This window comes from Apteryx mantelli, chromosome 6 (genome assembly GCF_036417845.1).
Source record: "Apteryx mantelli isolate bAptMan1 chromosome 6, bAptMan1.hap1, whole genome shotgun sequence".
In the NCBI taxonomy this organism is placed as follows: domain Eukaryota; kingdom Metazoa; phylum Chordata; class Aves; order Apterygiformes; family Apterygidae; genus Apteryx; species Apteryx mantelli.
The window spans coordinates 28158947-28177336 of NC_089983.1; the positions used below are offsets into that span (position 1 = coordinate 28158947).

Sequence of the window (18390 nt, forward strand, 5' to 3'; positions counted from 1 at the left end):
ACCGGCACCCTGCCCGCCGCCAGCCGCCCGCTCCCTCCTCCTGACACTGCCTCTCCCCTCCCCCGGCGTTTCCCCTCCTCTTCCTCCGCTCCGCTCTGCCCTCGCGGCCGCCCCATCAGCGCGCAGGTGCGCTGCCCCCGCGCCGCCGCCCCACAAAATGTCGCCGCCTGCCCCACGACGGGGCAGCGGCCCGGGCGGCCCGGCAAGGCAGGGGGCGAAGCTTCGGCGGGTGCGGGGAACGGCGAGGCGCCGTGGGGTGCGCCCTGCCTCGGAGCGCGGACGCGCGTGGCCGGGGGGTGCTGCGAGGCCGGACGCCCGGGCGTGGACGCCATCTTCTGCGCCAACGGCCGCCCGCGGAGTGCCACCGGAGCCCAGCGGCAGGGGGGGAGTCGGGACATGCGTGTCCGCTCCCGTGGGGCGCCTGCTAGGAGTCTTCGGAACATGAATTGGGCTTCTGAAATTAAATAGCGCTTTGCCGTTAACTGAAATGACTGGGCGCCCGCAGGCCCCATCCTGCCTGAGCAGCGCTGGGCTCGGCGGGGCGGCGTGTTACCCCCCCGCCCCTCGCTGTGGAATCGGGCTGCGCGTTCCCCTGGAGATCAGATTTGTGGGGTTTTTTAATTATCGCGGCTCACATTCAGTTTAATATTTTTACATCTCTATAGATAGATTTTCAACTGTGTACGGGAAAACTTAAAAAGCCCCTAAACACAAATAGACCGTTTTTTTGCCTGACACGACGAAACCAGGCAGCCCGCCCCTCGCGGGCGGCGCTCCCTCTGCTGGCTTCGCCGCAGTATTGCGCCGATGGCCGCCGGCCTTCCCGCTGCCTCCTCTCGCACGTCGGTGCGGGAGGGCACAGCACCTCTCCCGACACAGTTCTAGGGGAGGAAAAAAAGGATAAAAATAAGTTAATCTGATGTTTTTCTTTAAATGATTCTCCTTTCCCCTGGACGGGTAGGAATGCATTAGGTTTTTTTCTGTTCCTAGTGGGACTGTCGTCAGTTTGACCACTAAGAAAGTGCTGGGAGACCAGGCTGGGAAACGGGAGCTTCGCAAAGCACTTAACGTTCACAGTGCCAACGCTTAACACTTAAAGAAACTTCATCCTTTTTATAGCGCACGACACTCAAAGCTAACATTTGTTAAGGGAGGAAAAAGGGAGATTTTAGCCGTGTTTTACCCGTGCGGGTGCGCGGCGCCCGGCAGCGGCCGCCTGGGGGCCTGGGGCGGTCGGGCCGGCGCGGCGCGGGGCGGAGCGGAGCCGCCGCACGGCGAGGCGGGGCGGGGCGGGCCGGCGGCGGAAGTGGAAGTGGAAGTGCGCGGCGGCGGCGGCGCTTGGCCCGGCCCGGCCCGGCCCGGCCCCTCGGCGCACCCCGCCGGGGCCGCGGTGAGTGGCGGCGGCGCGAAGCGGAGAGCGGGGCGGCGGCGGCGGGGAGGGCCCCGCGGAGGTGCCGGCGGCGGGCCGGGCTAGCCGCGCCTGGGGGCCCGGTGCTCGCTCCGCCGCAGGCCTCCCGCCAGGCCCTGTGGCTGGCGGCGGCGGCCGGGGCCTCGCGGGGGCGGTGTGCGAGGGGGGCGGGCAGCGCCCCGCGGTGCCGCCGCAGGCCTCGCTGCGGGCAGCCGCACGCAAACACCCCGCGAGCTGCCGAGAAGTAACACGGGACTTGAAGTATAAACTAGTTTCTCAGGATAGCGTCTTGCGTGTGTTAGAGCATTACAGCTGATCGCACGTTATTTTTCTCAGATGAACTATAAACATGAAGAAATTAAAGTTTAAAGAACTGGAAAGCTGTCTTCAACAAGTTGATACTTTTGAAAGTCCAAAATTACTCCTGGAACAGTATCCGACAAGACCTCATATTGCAGGTAGAGGTTAACTGTAGCTCTGGTGTAATTTGTTTGTCTTTTCTGCATCAGCACTTTTTTAAAAAAGCGCTTACATATTTGTTTCTACTGCATTATCTCATTTGAAGCTGTTACACTAAAAGTAGTTCAGAAATTGTATCCAGCAGGAATGTGTTCCATTATTAATGAATTGTTAGCCTTTTTCATTAAAAGTATACCGTTAATAAACAATCCAAAACGAGTAAGTCGATTTCAAAGTTACCCTGTGATAGAAACATCTTGTTGATCTGTAAATGAGAAAGCTGAACTGGTTTTTACGTGTCATGAAATAAGAATGTAAGCAGTGTATGCACAGACACTCTTCTGTACCTTAATTCTGATTTTTCCAATTTCTTACATCTTACAGAACACTTTCTAATGGTGTCTATTGCTTTTATAAACAGAACTTGAGGCATAGTTTTTTCATGAAATTAATAGTCACAGCTCTATGTAAAATCTCCCCCAAAGACCAAAGACCTAGAGTCTTACTGCTTTTCAAAAATGTTTTGACGTTTTAATTTGTAAGTGTAAAGGATAAGCATAGGCAGTGAGAGCATCGTTTTAATTTTGTGTGACAAAAACCCTGAAGTTCAGAGTTTTCTGAATGCAGGAGAAAGTAACTTTTATCGACTAATTGAATGCATATTTGATATTACTGATCTGTTGGGGTTTTTTTTCCAGCATGTATGCTTTATACAATTCACAATACTTTTGATGATATTGAAAACAAAACAGTTGCAGACTTAGGATGTGGCTGTGGCATGCTTAGCATTGGAAGTGCAATTTTAGGAGCAGGGTAAGTATTTAATATTAGATTCTGGTCACTTCTAGTATAGTGGAGAGTGGAAAATAAAATTGTAACATAGCAATGCTGAACTAAACTCATTTTGGGTATCTAATTTGGCACACAACTAGGCTGTTTAGTATGTTTAAACAGTCAATGACCATTCAAATAGTGGAAGAGATAGACAACTGCACTGAATTTGGATGTCATAATGTTTGTTTTTCCCTGAAGCACTAAATTAACACATGAAGTTTCTTTCACAAAACTTTAAACAGATATTTGGAAAGGGCAGCAGAGCTGCTTATGTTTTTATTTTTACCAGTACTGAATTTCTGTAGTGCATGCCTGTTGTATTTCATAGTTAGAAAACAAGTTGTGCACACAGATGCCTCTGGACTACAGAACTTAAAAGAGACTGCATTTAAATCAAATTTTGAAAACACACACATACTTTTATACAAAATAAACACTAATGTGTAGCTTTTGGGTTTGTTTTACAGATTATGTGTGGGGTTTGACATAGATGCAGATGCACTGGAAATATTTACTAGAAATGTTGAAGAATTTGAGCTCACAAATATCAACATGGTTCAGTGTGATGTTTGCTCTTTGTCCGATAGCATGTCAGAAACTTTTGACACAGTTATTATGAACCCTCCTTTCGGTACCAAGCACAATAAAGGTTGGTAATTATAAAAATTAGTTAGAAATGATTAGGAATGAAATACAAATAGGAATACTTCTAATGAAACATCTCCCTTCTCTTTTACAATATGGGACCCACAGAGTTTTGCTGATCTGGAATCAGTTTCATAAGCAGAGATTAATCATTTCAACATTGTAGCTAGTGATGAAGTGGTTTCAAATAAGCCATACTAGCTCTTCCTTATCCCTATTATTTATTTTCTCTTTTACTAAAAGCAATTAGGAAAGTTGCAGAAATACTTTCCATGCCTTAATGCGTGCAGTGCTGTTTCACAGATGTCTAGGCTAAGAAGCCTAACAATAGCCAATTACTCCAAAAAAAATTGTCCCTTTTGCAAAAGGCAAGGACACCAAAGCATAAACTAATCTTTAAATAGCCACTAATTTAAGCTTGCATTTAACAGTTCCAATAATTTGAATGCTCTTTTAGGGATGGATATGTTTTTTCTGAAAACTGCTTTACAAATGGCAAAAACGGCTGTATATTCCCTTCACAAAACATCAACACGGCAAGTAAGTCCTTAATTTTAGCAGAGTGAGGGGGGTTAACCAATTACATAGTTGGTTTTGAATCAAGTAGCCCATAGCTTCACTGATTTGTTCATGTCTTTACTGGGTATGAAACTTGCTTTGGTTAAATGCTAATCATGTCAGAATATTTATAGTGATGCACATGAGACCACAGGAAGGCAGTACAATAATTTGACATGTAAAACAAAGTATAGGGGCTTCTTAAAGTAGTAGGGGGTGCAGATGTTATAAAGGCGTATAAACCACTTTTTAAGCATAACTGCATCTGTTTAATACCCTAGCACATTCAAAAGAAAGCAGATGAATGGAAAGTGAAGATGGAAGTTATAGCAGGTAAGATTAATTTGTAATTAAAGAAAAAATATTTTCTTAGTGGCTAATCTCTGGAACACACTACTAGCCAGACATGCAGAGGTAAACTTGCATGGTTTAAAATAAAAAAATGAAATAGCAAGGTTTAAAAGAAAAGGTTAAAAAACCCACCTACCTGCTAGGATACAGGAAGCAAGCATTCTTTAAAAAAAAAAAAAAAAAAAAAACTCAGAAGAATAAGAGTAATGGGATTTTTGCTGCCCTGTGGGAGAAAGACTAGATTTTGCTTTCAAGCAGAAGTTAAAGTCCTGCTTCAAAAAAATTATGTTGCTGAATAACAAAACCAGAGAGCACGTCAGTTCTCAAATTTAAAAAGGATCCTGTCCTTGCAGTCACCTAAATATTATTTCTGATAACTGTTCAAGATTCTGCCTTATTTTTAAATATCACCAGTTGGATGCTTTATACAGCCATACACTTAAGACATGAAAGCTGCACAAGCGCTTGAGACACTACTGCATTTCTGTATCTCAGCCATCCACTTACTGTCTGTACTTGGGTTAAGTGTTCAGTCAGGCTAGTCCAGAGGTCAAAGCAGTCATGCAGCCAGGGCCTTTTGAGGCTGGCAACAGAAAGCATAGAAGAACATAGGTGCAGGGTGCAAGTTGCCTATTAATCATTCTAATGTAACAAGTATTCTTTGTACTGTTCACAGAACTTAAATATGACTTACCAGCATCATACAAGTTTCATAAGAAGAAATCGGTAAGTGTAAAACCCAACCTGCCTGAGCAAAAGCTCCATCTTGTATTAGGTAAATGAATTCTACTGAATAATAAAGTTTTAGGGTCAGATATATTGGGCAGTGATACAGCATTTGGGATGTCACTATGAAGGCATTCAGTTTTGTTGTCATTAGTACATTTAGTAGTTGGGCAGGGGGGTAGGGAAGAAGAGTCATTTTAATGCAAGTCAGAGCTGTGCACCAAACAAGATGAAAGCCAGCACTCTACCAGGTGTAAAGAAAGCTACAAGTAGCTCTGACTCACCATTTAATAGTTATCTGCTTAATCCTGTCTGCAATTGGAACTTTGAATTAAGTGATAAAGACTTCAGAGTAGCTAGGATTTTGCCGTAGTAGGACAACTTCAACAGTAAAATTCCTTTAGAGCCATCCTAAAGGGGGCAGGAGGAAGCTGTGCACTTACTCTATCTCCTTATAGAAGATAGAGTTAAGGTGCAAGAGTATGAAGACTTTGAAGTTTGCTTTTGAGTTTAGATGCCAAAAGTCAGTTTAGAATACCAAAATACTTATCCCATTACTATATGTACTGAGAATCCTGGAGTAGACTGATCAAGATTTAAGGTTCAATTAGGTATGTTAAAATAGCATAGGCCAGAAGTTGATTATTCAACTGTACTCATTTTCTTTGCGACTTGAACTTAATGATGGAAGTCTGTCCCTCAGCTTTGCCACTTAACAGTTACAGCTTTATACTATATGAACAGTCAGGCTTCAGGGGTGAACAGTTTAAGTTTTCAGTTTATTGACAGCTGCTAGTGAATACAACTTTGAGATTACAAAGGCAATTCAAGGATGGAACCTTTTACACTTGAATGAGGTACCAGAGAATTTGAGAGGACTGACAGTATAAACAAAACTATAAATATAAAAAAACTCTTCCAGGGTAGCATGTTAGATTAAGCATGCTTCTTAAACAAAAAAGCTGTAATCCAACAAAATAAAGCTTTCTTCTCATTGTAGGTTGACATTGAAGTGGACTTCATTAGATTTTCTGTCGAGAAACTCCTGAACTGAGGCATGGCTTTAAAACCTATTTAAAATGGACTAATAAAACCAATGATTTTTATTTTAGTATTACTGCTCTCCGTCTCCATTTTCTGTTTTCAGCTGTTTTGGTGCAGGTTCTTCTTTTTCAGTTTCCTCTAGTGGTCTCTTCTTGGGACTTGCTGGTTCTGCAAGATTGAATACATAGTTATTTATGATAAAAGGGAAGCCTTTCAATATTACCTGAAGTCTTCCAAAAAAGTAAACTTACTGAAATACTGAAACGGTGTTCTTACGATGTAGCCCAAGGATGGGTTCTGGTTTATCCACAGCTACTGCTATGATAGAGGATTATTTATTACTGCACCTAAAAGCTTTTAAGTGTTCCAGAGTACCTACTGTGAAGAGTTTCTTCCCTGTATAGCTTCATGGAAGAGAGGTAAGAAGGAAAGATAAAGGAACACCATCTAACAGCAGTAGGTTTGAGTAGGACTGGGTTCTGTTTAAGCAGGTGCTGTATCTAATGAACAGAAGCTTAGTTCTTGCATCTTTCAAGCCAAATACCACTGTCCAGAACTATCAGTCTTCTCATATTATCAAAAACAAAAAAGCACTATTCAAGAGACAGCAGGTTTGCACAGCTGTATAATGTTGCTGACAGCTAGCTACACTCTTCAGTCCTGTAATACAGCCACATCTAGTAGTTAACATGATTTTGGGGAGAGTTTCAGCTTCTGGAAGGAATCAAAGCAGAAGACCCTTAAAATTCCCTTACCGATACTGGCAGAGAACAGAAATACTACAGTATATGGCCAACCTTGAAACACTTGCAAGAAACAGATTATATGGGCCAGCATAGTAGCCCCACATAATAAAGATGATACATTCAGTGCACAAAATGACTTACCTGTTTTAATATCATCTTCACCTTCATCATTATCAAACTTTGTTTTCTTGCCCTGAAACTGTACTTTCCCTTTATGTGCACCTTGAGGCATCTTCCCACCTCTTCCTTTTCCTTTAAGTTTGCGTCCTGTTGGGACATAAGATATCAGGAACTTTGTCATTCACTTCTAAGTAGCAAGCTTAAAAGAAAGCTTTGCAGTCAGTCATCATTATACATTCACACAGTGAAACTAGTAAGACACTGTTTAAACCAATAAAAGGACCTTTTGTTTTCTGTTTTAGCAATTCTTGCTGATCTTCCAGTATTTTTTTTAGAGCTTCTTTCTCTGCATCTCCCTCTAGCACTTCCCATGTAACATCCTTGTTCCGAAGTTGTAAGTTCCCATTATGTGCTTCTTTCGCTTTTTCCAGAGCTTCTTTTGCAACATCCTTAAATAGGATAATACCCTTAAAAAGAAAAGGGTCATTCGCATTTGAGTCTTATTGCAAGAACATTCAGCTAGAACGATGGACATATCCTGTTGGGTACCTCAGCACGTTCATTACTCTGACAAGCAATTCATTACTCTATCAAGGCTGAGGCAAAAACCTCAGACCATCCTAACAAACATTCTCAGTCTCTGTTTTGACCTTACCAAGTGAGAAGACTATCTGTGCTTCTGAAAGAATTTGAGTGAATAAATTCACTCTAAATATTGAGCAGTTCCACAATTCAAATAAAGAATAAATTCCTTACACTATGATGTAAGAGCACAAGCATTTAATCACTCAGTTTCAAATTCTAATACCAACATCTTAACTCCTTGTCCAAGAATCTACTTACCTCCTTTGCACCTCTGACAAAGTGTATCCATCTGATTTCTCCGTGATCAGAAAATACTGCGTGGAGATCTTCTCTGCATGTTTGATCATCAAGATCACCAAAAAACTTCAGAAGACATCCTGTCTTTTCTTCCAAAGATTTCTAAGTAAAATTAAAAAAAAATTTGCTAAAGAAAGTCACACTTGAGTATTCAATTTTTCCCCTCAACCCTAAAACTATTAGAACATTCTAGTGATAAATAAGCAACTGAAGTGGATCCCTCTAGCAGTGTCAGTAAGCCAAGTATTCTTACTGCACAGCTTATTTATGCTCATGTTCAAGGTCTGCATGTTTTTCTCTTCTTTTAATTTTGACACATTTATGTGGAATTTTCACTCCTTCCCCATAAGATAGTTATACTCTTACAATTTACCAAACAGCTTTTGAAGGCTGACACCTCAGGATAAAAACCTATATAGTAAAATTAATCCTTTCTGGACCCTGTAAATGCCACAGATCATCCCTTTGATGCATTGAGGATCACTTCTGAACAGGTAATATACCTAATAATTTAATTCCAGATATGATCCTTTAAACAAAAGGAGTTTCTTGAAAACAAAATGTAACCATGACAAATGAAGTCTTACTGTAGTTCAGTTGTAAAAGCTGAAGTGACTTTGTAGAAAGAAAATAATCTAGAACTTGAAGCTCTGAATAGCTCACAGGTCTTAGGTCTACAAATGTAGCTGCAGCAGCATATTTGTATTAATTACTTGTGGACTGAAAACCCATGAAAGATTAATTGGATAGTTTTCAGGTGTAGAGATTTAAGAAATCCATACCATTTCAGCATCTGCTGCTTGTTTCTGTTTTTCTTCTTTTTCCCTGTAGAAAATTTAAGATCAGTTCAGAGTTGGTTCAAGTGTGGTCAGGTGATAAATCCACACACTTCCATTGATAATTACTTACTGTTTAGCTCTTGCTTTAGCCTCTACTTTGTTTTGTTTCCTTTCTTCATTCTTCTTTGTACAATACTCCTCCCTTCAACAGAACATAAAATAAGTTAATGCTACCTATCACACTATTCCATTATAATTACTTCAGAAGATTGCAGTAGCTAAGGAAAAGAAACAGTTGAGACTATCTTTAGAAGTTGAGATGCCAGTCTACAAAGGTACAGCTGTAGGTACCTGTACAATAGTGTAGAAACTTACACTGCTCAGGTCAAGCCAGGTTCTTGTCTAAATCCACACCTGAGCATTATTAGTTCACACATCAGTTAAGGGAACTTACTTGAAAAGCACTATCAGCTCTGTGTCCTTGTACTTTTGGTTTGGGATCTCTGTGAACTTCTTAGCAGATTCAACACTATCAAAAACTGCAAATATTGATCCCTGTTAAATGATCAGAGACATTAAGTATTAGAATAACTGAATATTGAATGTTCTCCAGGAGACATGCCTGCCCCATGTCTAACTGTTCATCACAAGAGCTACCTTAAATGTTTTCTGCAGTGTTCTCCTCATTTGAATGTTTTCAACTGGACCTTTATCCTCAAGCCATTCTTTGATATCATCAAGAGTTGCGTCTACTGGAAAGCCTTTCTGCAAGATAACACTGAATTTCAATTACATGCAACAGAAACTATGAGACTTCAACAGAACTATTTATTACTAGTGTAATACAGCAACGGACAAGTACAGCTTGAAAACCTGACTATCGGGTATAAGTTAATTCAAGCTTTGAAAACCATCTAGCTAAAGTAAAGTCATGCAGAACAGCACAAAGCAAAGGAAGAAGTTTACTTACGACATATACAGATCTATTTTTAATTGCAGTTTTATACTGGTCATTTAATTCAGGAAGGGGTTTGTTTGGAGATCTTCTGATTTTAGTTTTGTCTTCATTTATTTCCATTAGACCAGTCTTGGATTTTTTTAACGCTTCTACTATAACACCAAAATCTTTTGAAAGGCGACTTAACCTATTGAGTAAGCAAACACAGGTTATGTCAGCCACATGGGCAAAGCTGAAGTCAAATGTTAAGACAGCAACAGGAGCTGTACATGCAGACCAGGAATGTTCGGCCCAAAACAGCAGCAAGTAGCTGGATGTTACCCATCCAGCCAGCTTCGCTGTACTTTGTTTTACCTGTTGAATTTGATCATAATTTCTAAAGGCACCCAGCCATCATCCAGTTTAATCTGTTCCTTTAGGAACTTGTCTCTTGGTAGATTGTGATCACCAAAATAGTACTGCAAAGGAGAGGGGGGAAAGAAAAAAAATACATGTCTTTGAGTGTTCAGTCTTAAAAGTTCTTTTTCATTTGACAGTTTACTGCAGTAGATTGAGATGTATGAAAACTCATGATGCTGATAAAAATAATTAGAAATTCTGAAATTATTATTTCCTGCCTTAATTTGACACTTTTCCAAAAGTTAGTTGCAACAAAGAAGCTGTTAACAGAGTGCTTCATCTAGTGGAACTGTAATAAGGTAAAGCTAGATTGCAGCTTTGTTTAGAAGAGGTATGACACTTATTCTGCCAACATAATTATTCATCAACCTGATTGAGCTCCACAGAGTCAAGTCAAATTTGTCACCAACAGATTCAGATTTTGGTCCTTATTTAAGGAAGGTATAGGCAAGAACACAGTATTTTCCACTCTTGAGAAGTCATCTGTTTAGGCTAGAATTCTAGGTCTCATTCAAGAAACTACTTTAAGGTAAAAAATAGGTTTTTATTTACTGTATTCTCATCCTGATTATGTCCAGCATGGGAAGAATAGAATGACACACAGATGAGAAATTATTTCATTTCATACAAGAGACATGTTCATCAGATTATTCTTTTGTTTATTAACAGTCATCTAATTAGGGTCAAATACATTAATCCACAGGATTAATTGAAGTCTTTCCACCAATATCATTGTGCTTTATAAAGGGTCAGTGCAAATTTTACAGTACTTCTCCCTCTAGTTTACCTGAAGCTCGCATTAGCTCAAGTCTAGCCTTCTCAACCGTTTTTCCTCCAATCTCTGTTGTTATTTCATAAGTAATGACTATCGCCCCATATGCTGATGGTATCAGATACAGCTGTATTTTTGTCCTTCGTTAAGAAGGCCTTATTCTAGATGTCATTAAGTGGTGCATTCAATTTTTCACCAGAGGGTAACCCCCCCAAGCCTCTCAAGTGAGAAAGTTCATCAAAAGCAGGCACAAAAGTTTAGTTGCGTTTTGTAGCAAAAAATTACAAAGCAGTAAGTCATAATAGCAAGTTATGCAATGTGCTAATATCTGAACAGCACAGATTCCAGAGTAGGGTTTTTTCCAAATTTAAGACATACAAATATTAAAATGCATCTTCCTATTTGCATACATGGAATAACCCCAATGAACATGGTAATAAGTTGTTTAATGATACATTTACTTGCCAGCCTATAAAGTAACTAATGCCTAAAATGTTAGCAAGTTAAACCTTTTCTGTTTTTAAATAGTCTTACAGGCAACTCTAGACAAGAATAACTTTCAAACTGATGCTATATTTATGAGTGATCTTAATGTATTAGATACCTGTCACAGACCTGTGATAGACAGGGTTTTGGGGTTTTTTTTGTTTTTTTTTTTTAAGAGAACAGAAGATTTAAGTCCAACTCACTATAACTTCAAGCTAAGTCCCTACCAATTAATTTTTCCAAAACTACATCCAAGTCCAGATCCCAAACAATAAAATGAACATACCTCAATTTGCTGACAGATTTTGCTTTCCAAGATAGACATATTTTCACCATCTCCATTTTCAGCCATTTTCACCAGCTGTGTTAAAGAGAATTTAGTATTCAGTACTTGGTGCATTTGCTCTAACTTCTTCAGACTTCCATTCAGAAAGTATTGCATTTTACTACAGCCTCAGCTAAGCAAAATAACTGACAAGTTCTATAGCCACATATTTATATTTCTGAGTTGATTTTAAACATGACTTTAGAACTTCAAATGGAAACTATGGAACAACTAAGAGACAAGTAAAACACCTGAAATACAAGTTGGTAGGCCACCATTTGGCATTCTACATTCAAGTTAGGTACAAATGCTGGTACTTTACAGCATTATTTGTTATTTAGCCATCTCAGCACAGATTCTCCATGGGTACTTATTAGCAACAAATCAAGACCCAACAATATAGTCAGCAATGTTTATTCTTTAAACGTAGACCGAATTTCTCATCACTAGGCAGAACACAAATATCAAAAAGTGTTATACTCCTAATAAGTATAATTAGAAATTTTCCTGAAGTTCCTACCTCTTGACTAATCTTGGTCTGAAAGTTTGAGGAACTTACTTAAAGAAGGAATAAGAATATCTGCATTTACTAGTAAATCCTAAAGATGTCCAGTTCTCCCCTTTACAAACTTGTCTTTGGTGTAGTCCAACATGAATACTGACTTAAGCATGTACAGAGAAGGAGGTAAGACGCCTTAAATTTGAAAGTAACTTCTCCTAGCTGGCATTCAGCTTATAGTCCCAGTACACACACTAGAAAGTTGGTAAGAAAGCAGCTACTTGCCAACAAGCTAATGGGGACCAAAAAATGCCCATCTCATTGCTCTTAAGATAGGGATAGACTGAGCAGAATAGTCCTTGAGGAAAACGAAGCTTGGTAAAGCTGGCAGAAATCAGTTTGAATTCAACATTGAACTACGAAGCACAGATTTCCACTTTCTCCCTTTGGACACTATTACATTTGGTAACTACGGCTGCAGAAGATTAAGTAGATTCACAGCCATCAGTTGCCCCAGTTCACAGGTGAGTGATCATTAAGGCTACTGGTGAAGATGGGTTTGCACTCAGGCCTGACTGGGAGATCTTAGACATGCACGTTCTGTTCTGCCACCCATAGGGCAGTAACATCTTTCAGAGGAGCAAGATGACAATGTGGATGTAGGGAACGCTACACTAAGACTCCCTTGCCCCAAGAAATCATGTTCTCCATCAGAACACTTGCTGGACAGTCATCTTATTTTATCTCCTTATTTTAGTAGTTTAATCCACCAGTCATTGTTTGTTCAGCTTGCTGCAGTCCTACAATATTCCAGTTTCCCCTTCTTCCTGATCTCAAGGCTGCTCCATCCCTTCACTTGCTTGTAGTTTTTGTATCTGGGCACTTACAGCCTTAAAAAGGTTGCATCCTGTTCTCCACTAATGACTTCTCCCTGTACCTAAACTTCACAACACCCTTAAAAATATGGTTTTAGCAAGTGTTAGTTGACACCTGTGATCAGAGTGTATAAAGTGCTTTATAAAAATTCAGACATTGATATATAGACTAACAGTTACAGTTACTTTAGAGATGCCTTACACTAATTACCCTGACTAGGGAAGACTTAATTAGTTCATCACCAAATTCAGGTGCTAGCACTATCTTAGCACTCCCCTGTGACACTGTCCCCAAAACCTGACTTCCTGAGAAGCCAGTGTTCACTTTTACATTATACTTAATTTGGTGTAAATCAGCAGCAGTTTAAGGAATAGTCTCAGCTTTTTCCATTGGATTAAGTAATTTATCTCTAATTGAGCACTAATTGTGTGCTACTGTAACACCTGATCCAACAGAAAGCTAACCCACTGAAGAAAGTGAGGAATAGTTCCATTAGATGAATTTATCACTAACTTCATTCAGCTTGCAGGAATGCAAGTGATGGTGTTGTGGGGGCAGGGAGGAGGAGAGAACAAAAACAGGAATACCTTTCTGCAGCAGCAAGCAATTGTACTGGGTTACCTTTAACATTAAATCATATCCTCGGGGGGGGGGGCACAGAATGGCAGCCATATGAATCCTTATATTCTTGAACCTTACTCTGGTGACTGAACTCGCATTGCAAAAGTCTCTTCTCCAGGTATGGTAGTTTTGTAGGTGGTTTTTTTTGTTTTGTTTTTTAAAGCACTAGGCAATATGCTTTAAGGAAACCATTTTCTCACAGGTGCTTTTCAGTGTAGCTCAATTATTGTTTAAGACAATATTAATTTAGGAGTTCTGAAAGATTTGCTGTCTCTTGCATGTTTTGAGGAAAAAAATCATTTGGATTTTAGTCGTATCCTGTTTTAAGAAAATGCATTAACAGTATGTTCTAGAACTTTAGCATTGAGACAGTCTGCTGGCACATGCTGAAATATAGCTTGAGCTGAATATAAGACTCTTCCCTTACCAGCTTCCACTTGGTCAGCCAACAGCCTCAAGCACACTACTAAGTTAGATCTGAGTGGAAGCAGCAGCTTTGTACCCTTCTGCAGTGTGAAACACAGTGCAGTGAAGCCTCCGAGAACTGGGCTGTATCTGCTTGCCCCATCACTTGTCTTCACTGTTTCAGAACGGTGCATGGATTTGTTGGAGACCTTGTTGTCCCTTAACACAAATTCTTGTTAAATTAAATGTGGGACCTTTTAGCTGCATGCGGTGAAGTCACCAACAGTTCTACTGCAGCTAATGAAGTAAGGATTATGCAGAGGCAACATTTCTGAGGTAATCAGTATAGTTACAAGAGAATCAGTTAGTAAAGCTGTTTGCTTTGCTTCGGTTTTGTACATTTAGAAGGAACTCTTCCTCAATCAGTGTAGGGTAACCTGGGTCTCCTTTACCTCCCCAAAAAAACACACTAGTCTGATGCATGCATGCAGGACACTTTTTTTTTTTTTCCTCCCCTCCTTTTTACCCCTGAATACTTGAGAGGCCTCCAGAAGTGCTAAGAATAGTGCTATGAAGAAAACTGAAAGAACACACTTTTCAATAGTCTTCACCCAGTTTCCTGGGTCCTTCAGCCTTTTTATAACCTTGAATACCCTTTCTTACACTTCCCCAGCTCTCACAGTGCCCCAGTCTCCCAATCTGTTTCCCATGCAAGTCTCTGCTCCACTGTTAAGGGAAGAAAACTGAGGTCTATTTCCCTAGCGGTATTTGCAAAACAAACAAAAACCCTACTACATCGTACAAGCGTTTAAAGGAACAGAAGACCCACCAGGACACGTCCTTCCGATTAACTCTTATGCTTGGGAAAGTTTCTCTAGAAGCACCCCGCCAAGCGTGAGGGACCGAACATCCCGCAGGCAAGCTGTGCTGCGGCCCAGCAAGGCTCGAGCCCGCCCCCCGCGGAACCCGTTCAGAGAGGGAGCAGCCCCCAGCCTGCCTGCCTGCGCAACAGCATCGAAAGCCTCCCGATGAAAGAGACGCTCGAGTCTCGCCGCACACGCCCACTTCAGACTCGCCGGCTCAGCCGCTGGGCACAACGGGCCTTCGGGATCCGACTACCGGATCGGCAGCGTTCCGGCGCCGTGCAGCAGCGGGGAGCCACGGGGCCGGCTCCGCCGAGGAGCGGCCGCCCCGGCCCTGCCCTGCCCGCGCGGGCGGCGCCGCGCTCCGGAGCTGCGGACCCGGGCGCGGCTGCAGCGCCGGCTTCCCGCGACGCAGCGGGCCGCGCGCTCAGGCCGTGCGCGCAGCACGCGGCGCCAGGCAGCGCCCCCCCGACGCCCCCCAACGGGGAGCGGCTGCAGCGCCCGCCCGGGAGCTCCCGGCCCGCACCGCGCGGGGGGGACCCGAGGCGCCGCGGGCGGCCCGCGCCGGCTCCCGCTCCCGCTCACCGGCCACGCCGCGGCCCCGCCAGGCCCGGGAGCCGCAGGAGCCGCCCGCCCTCGCCGCGCCAGCTCCCCGGGGCCCGCCGCCACCGCGCCGCGGCCCGCCGCCTGCCCCGGAGCCCCCCGTCCCACGTGCGGCCGCGGCGCGGGCCCTGGGGAAGCCGGCAGGGCCCCGCTGCGGGCCGGGAGGGGAGAGAAGGGGGGGGGGGCAGGGCCCCGCGCGAGCACGAACCTGCTGCGGCGGCCCCAGCACAAGCACCCGCACGCGGTCCCACGCCGCCGCGCTCCGGCCCCTCCGCTTTAAAGGCCGCAGTGGGCGCCGCGCCGCCCAGCAGCCCCCGCGGCCACCGCCCGCCCCTCACGTGGGCGCCGCCTTCCGGGGCGGGCCGAGCCGCGGCCCCACCCCCGCGGGGGTGGGGGCGCCTCGGGGCGGGGCCGGGGCGGCGGGCGGAGCGCGGGGCCGGGGCCCCTCCCGCCCCTGCAGCCCGGCCGCGGAGCTGCCTGCCTGCGCCGGCCACAGCAGCTGCTGCCTGCCGTGGTTCTGGAAGGAGAGTGGGGCGCAAAAACTGGGAACCGGAGAGGGCTTCGGTGATCGTCCTTTGCATCAGAGACTGTAATGCGCCAGCAAGAGCGCCAGGAGGAGCCGGCGGTGCCGGTGTGCCTGGCGCGCAAAGGGGAAAGCACCGCTGTCCCAAACGCCTGCTCGGCTGGGCAGGTGTTTGCACCAATCTTTCCGCTCAACAGAAAGACAGGTCATTTAAAAGTTAGTATTTGTACACTGATGCTAGTTTAGGTCACATTTACATTTATTAAACAGTGTAAACATTTATTTAAATACATTTATAGTTACTAAAGTGTTTTAGACATCATAGTGCTACAAACATGGATATCATGAATAAAATTATAATTTAATTTTAATAAATTAATAAATAGTAGTACTGTCTTAACAATTGATTCAACTTCTATATTATTTCATTCTCTTTCTAGTTCACAAATGAAATGGTAAAACAATTCCTACCATAAAACAGATACAATAGCACACAATTGCCACACAATTTAGTATTCACACTCAACTGTTAATATTAAAAATGTACCACATAGATGGCTAAAAAATATCCTGAACATTTTACCTGAAGTAGGATGCACAAATTATTTAATGGGAGCCAAAATACTCATTCATCTCACTGAATTCATATTGGCTGTGCTCAACAGTCTGATTGCTACACGCCTGCTTGTGATGTGTTAAAAACATGAATTAATTTAAAAGGGCATTATATGTTATTGTAAAAAATAGCACCAGTTAAAATGTAACAGTAACTCTTTGAACTTTTACATTCCATTTATTCTAAAGCATTCAAAAATCTCTAAAAAACTTGATTTCTACTGCAGCCATAGGCAGAATTCTGCCTGACTTCAGCGTATGCAAGATCAGCACGTATTCTCCCAGCATCTGAAAATTAAAGGCTTTTTTTCAATTCACAGGTAGGCTGATGCTGGGAAAAGCGAAGCACTTGCCCACACAGTGACCAGAGCAAGAAGCTGAACTCTGCTCTCCCAGGCCTGTGCTCTGAGCCTGAAACGCTGCTGTCCTTAATCAAAGATATGTATCCAGTTTAGAAAGTCTCTGAGCAGCAGATGAGCGGAAGCTGGGAGGTTATGTTAGTGCTTGCCTTGTTCTTATATTTTTCCACCTACCTACTACTGTCAGTGACAGGATATCGGGCTAAACAAACCTTAGGTCAAGCCACAAACAGCTGTTCCTATGGTCATATGTTTTTCTTTAAACACAAAGCTGCATTGATACACATTTTGCACTGAAGAATTAAGTACATGCTTTGAGTTCACTGCAAATTTGTTCAATACATAGATCACCTTCACGGTATTGCAATGTAGCCCTTTACGTCTCCATCTGACTTTCAAAATTCTCCACTGTGGAGAGTTCCAAGAGAAACAAATTCACTTTTTTTTTCTTTTTTTTTTTTTTGCTAACCTGCCTGGCCCACACATTTCAAGCAGCCTCAAGGTTCAGCTCCTCCTACCTCTTTACATTTTGGAGTCTTTAAACAAATTCCCTTTGATCCTTAAATAGCTCTCGGTGGGCCTGTTAACTAAGCAAACTCTGAACCCATGCACACAAGAGCTTCTGACTCATTAAGGTGATACACAAAGACATCAAAAGAACTGTATATACACCATATAATTTCACATCGAATCTCAGAGTTGAGTGCAACCTGCTACCGCTAGTCAAATGCAAGTGAGAAACAGTATAAAAATGTAAGAACAAAGAAGATATTCAAAATGCTTACAATTAAGAGAAAGAAATATTATAAACTCAGGGCTTACCAGCTTGGAAAGCTCCTAAACATATCTGACGAATCCAATAAAGTCAAAATTTTCATTTTTGGTGGCAGTGCTGGTGTAAAAAGTTCCCATAGCGCCCTATCCCAGCCCTGTGTTGTCCCCCCCTCTCATACCAGTGTCTGACAGCTGTTTCTGGTGTCATTTTATAAGCTGGATTGTGGAACTGATCTGGGTTAAAACAGCCTCTCTGCTCCCACGTGTTATTTCTTTATTTGGATGACTTCTGTGATGCTGTTCTGCACAAGGCCTCCCGAACAGCTGTACTGCCCAAGCACAGCAGCAGGAGCAAGAGAAGGGGCAACAGGTACTTAACGAGGCAAAGGCACCGGCACAAACGCTCCCCAAAGCTACCTCCTAAGCAACCAGGAGGATTTTGCTATTTTTTACATTCCATGCAACCCATTTGCCTGTTTAGGCAAGTATTTCTCTGAACTACAGCACTAGGTCTCTGACAGCGCCGCAGGAAATTAATTAGCAGGTGCCTCCCGCTGTATGGTACTAGATCTCAAGGAGTAGGGAGGAAAGTTCCTTCAGCTAACGAATGAAGTTTCTTTGTTTTTACAAGCTGAAACTACATCTTCACATAGCAGCTAATGTGTGACATAACAGTGTCTTTGTACAAATGGCTGTATAAACCCACCCCCAAGACATCTCAGCAGTTGTTCCACGAGGCAGGGAACACGTACAGCTACAA

At 42.9% G+C, this 18390-nt stretch overlaps 2 protein-coding genes across 5 annotated transcripts; one reads left to right on the forward strand and one right to left on the reverse strand.

The window, feature by feature from the left end:
• The first annotated feature begins 103 nt into the window (after positions 1-103).
• Positions 104-6095, forward strand: METTL5 (methyltransferase 5, N6-adenosine). 2 transcript variants are annotated; one of them, XM_067299094.1, is made up of 8 exons: positions 104-126; positions 1745-1866; positions 2566-2680; positions 3169-3350; positions 3804-3886; positions 4186-4237; positions 4932-4981; positions 5982-6095. In XM_067299094.1, exons 2-8 carry the CDS (start codon positions 1758-1760, stop codon positions 6033-6035), a joined length of 645 nt encoding a protein of 214 aa, XP_067155195.1. In that variant the 5' UTR covers positions 104-126; positions 1745-1757; the 3' UTR covers positions 6036-6095. The 2 variants fall into 2 exon arrangements, with proteins under 2 accessions (XP_067155195.1, XP_067155194.1); XM_067299093.1 differs by lacking the exon at positions 104-126 and adding an exon at positions 1288-1390.
• Positions 5742-15680, reverse strand: SSB (small RNA binding exonuclease protection factor La). Of its 3 annotated transcripts, none has more exons than XM_067299092.1 (13): positions 15568-15677; positions 11454-11528; positions 9865-9968; positions 9523-9697; positions 9210-9317; positions 9007-9107; positions 8683-8754; positions 8556-8598; positions 7735-7875; positions 7175-7358; positions 6913-7038; positions 6277-6343; positions 5742-6193 (listed from the first exon to the last, which is right to left on the reverse strand). In XM_067299092.1, exons 2-13 carry the CDS (start codon positions 11517-11519, stop codon positions 6154-6156), a joined length of 1227 nt encoding a protein of 408 aa, XP_067155193.1. In that variant the 5' UTR covers positions 11520-11528; positions 15568-15677; the 3' UTR covers positions 5742-6153. The 3 variants fall into 3 exon arrangements, with proteins under 3 accessions (XP_067155193.1, XP_067155191.1, XP_067155192.1); XM_067299090.1 differs by lacking the exon at positions 15568-15677 and adding an exon at positions 14723-14983; XM_067299091.1 differs by lacking the exon at positions 6277-6343 and having other exon boundaries at positions 15568-15680.
• Positions 15681-18390: the final 2710 nt, after the last annotated feature.

Coding starts and splice junctions, on each gene's coding strand:
- METTL5 (XM_067299094.1), top strand. CDS start 1,758: ATGAAGAAATTAAAGTTTAAAGAACTGGAAAGCTGTCTTCAACAAGTT. Junction 1,867..2,565: donor GACAAGACCTCATATTGCAG/GTAGAGGTTAAC, acceptor TTTTTTTTCCAG/CATGTATGCTTTATACAATT. Junction 3,351..3,803: donor CGGTACCAAGCACAATAAAG/GTTGGTAATTAT, acceptor ATGCTCTTTTAG/GGATGGATATGTTTTTTCTG.
- SSB (XM_067299092.1), bottom strand. CDS start 11,519: ATGGCTGAAAATGGAGATGGTGAAAATATGTCTATCTTGGAAAGCAAA. Junction 9,108..9,209: donor CACTGCAGAAAACATTTAAG/GTAGCTCTTGTG, acceptor ATCATTTAACAG/GGATCAATATTTGCAGTTTT. Junction 6,194..6,276: donor AACACCGTTTCAGTATTTCA/GTAAGTTTACTT, acceptor TCAATCTTGCAG/AACCAGCAAGTCCCAAGAAG.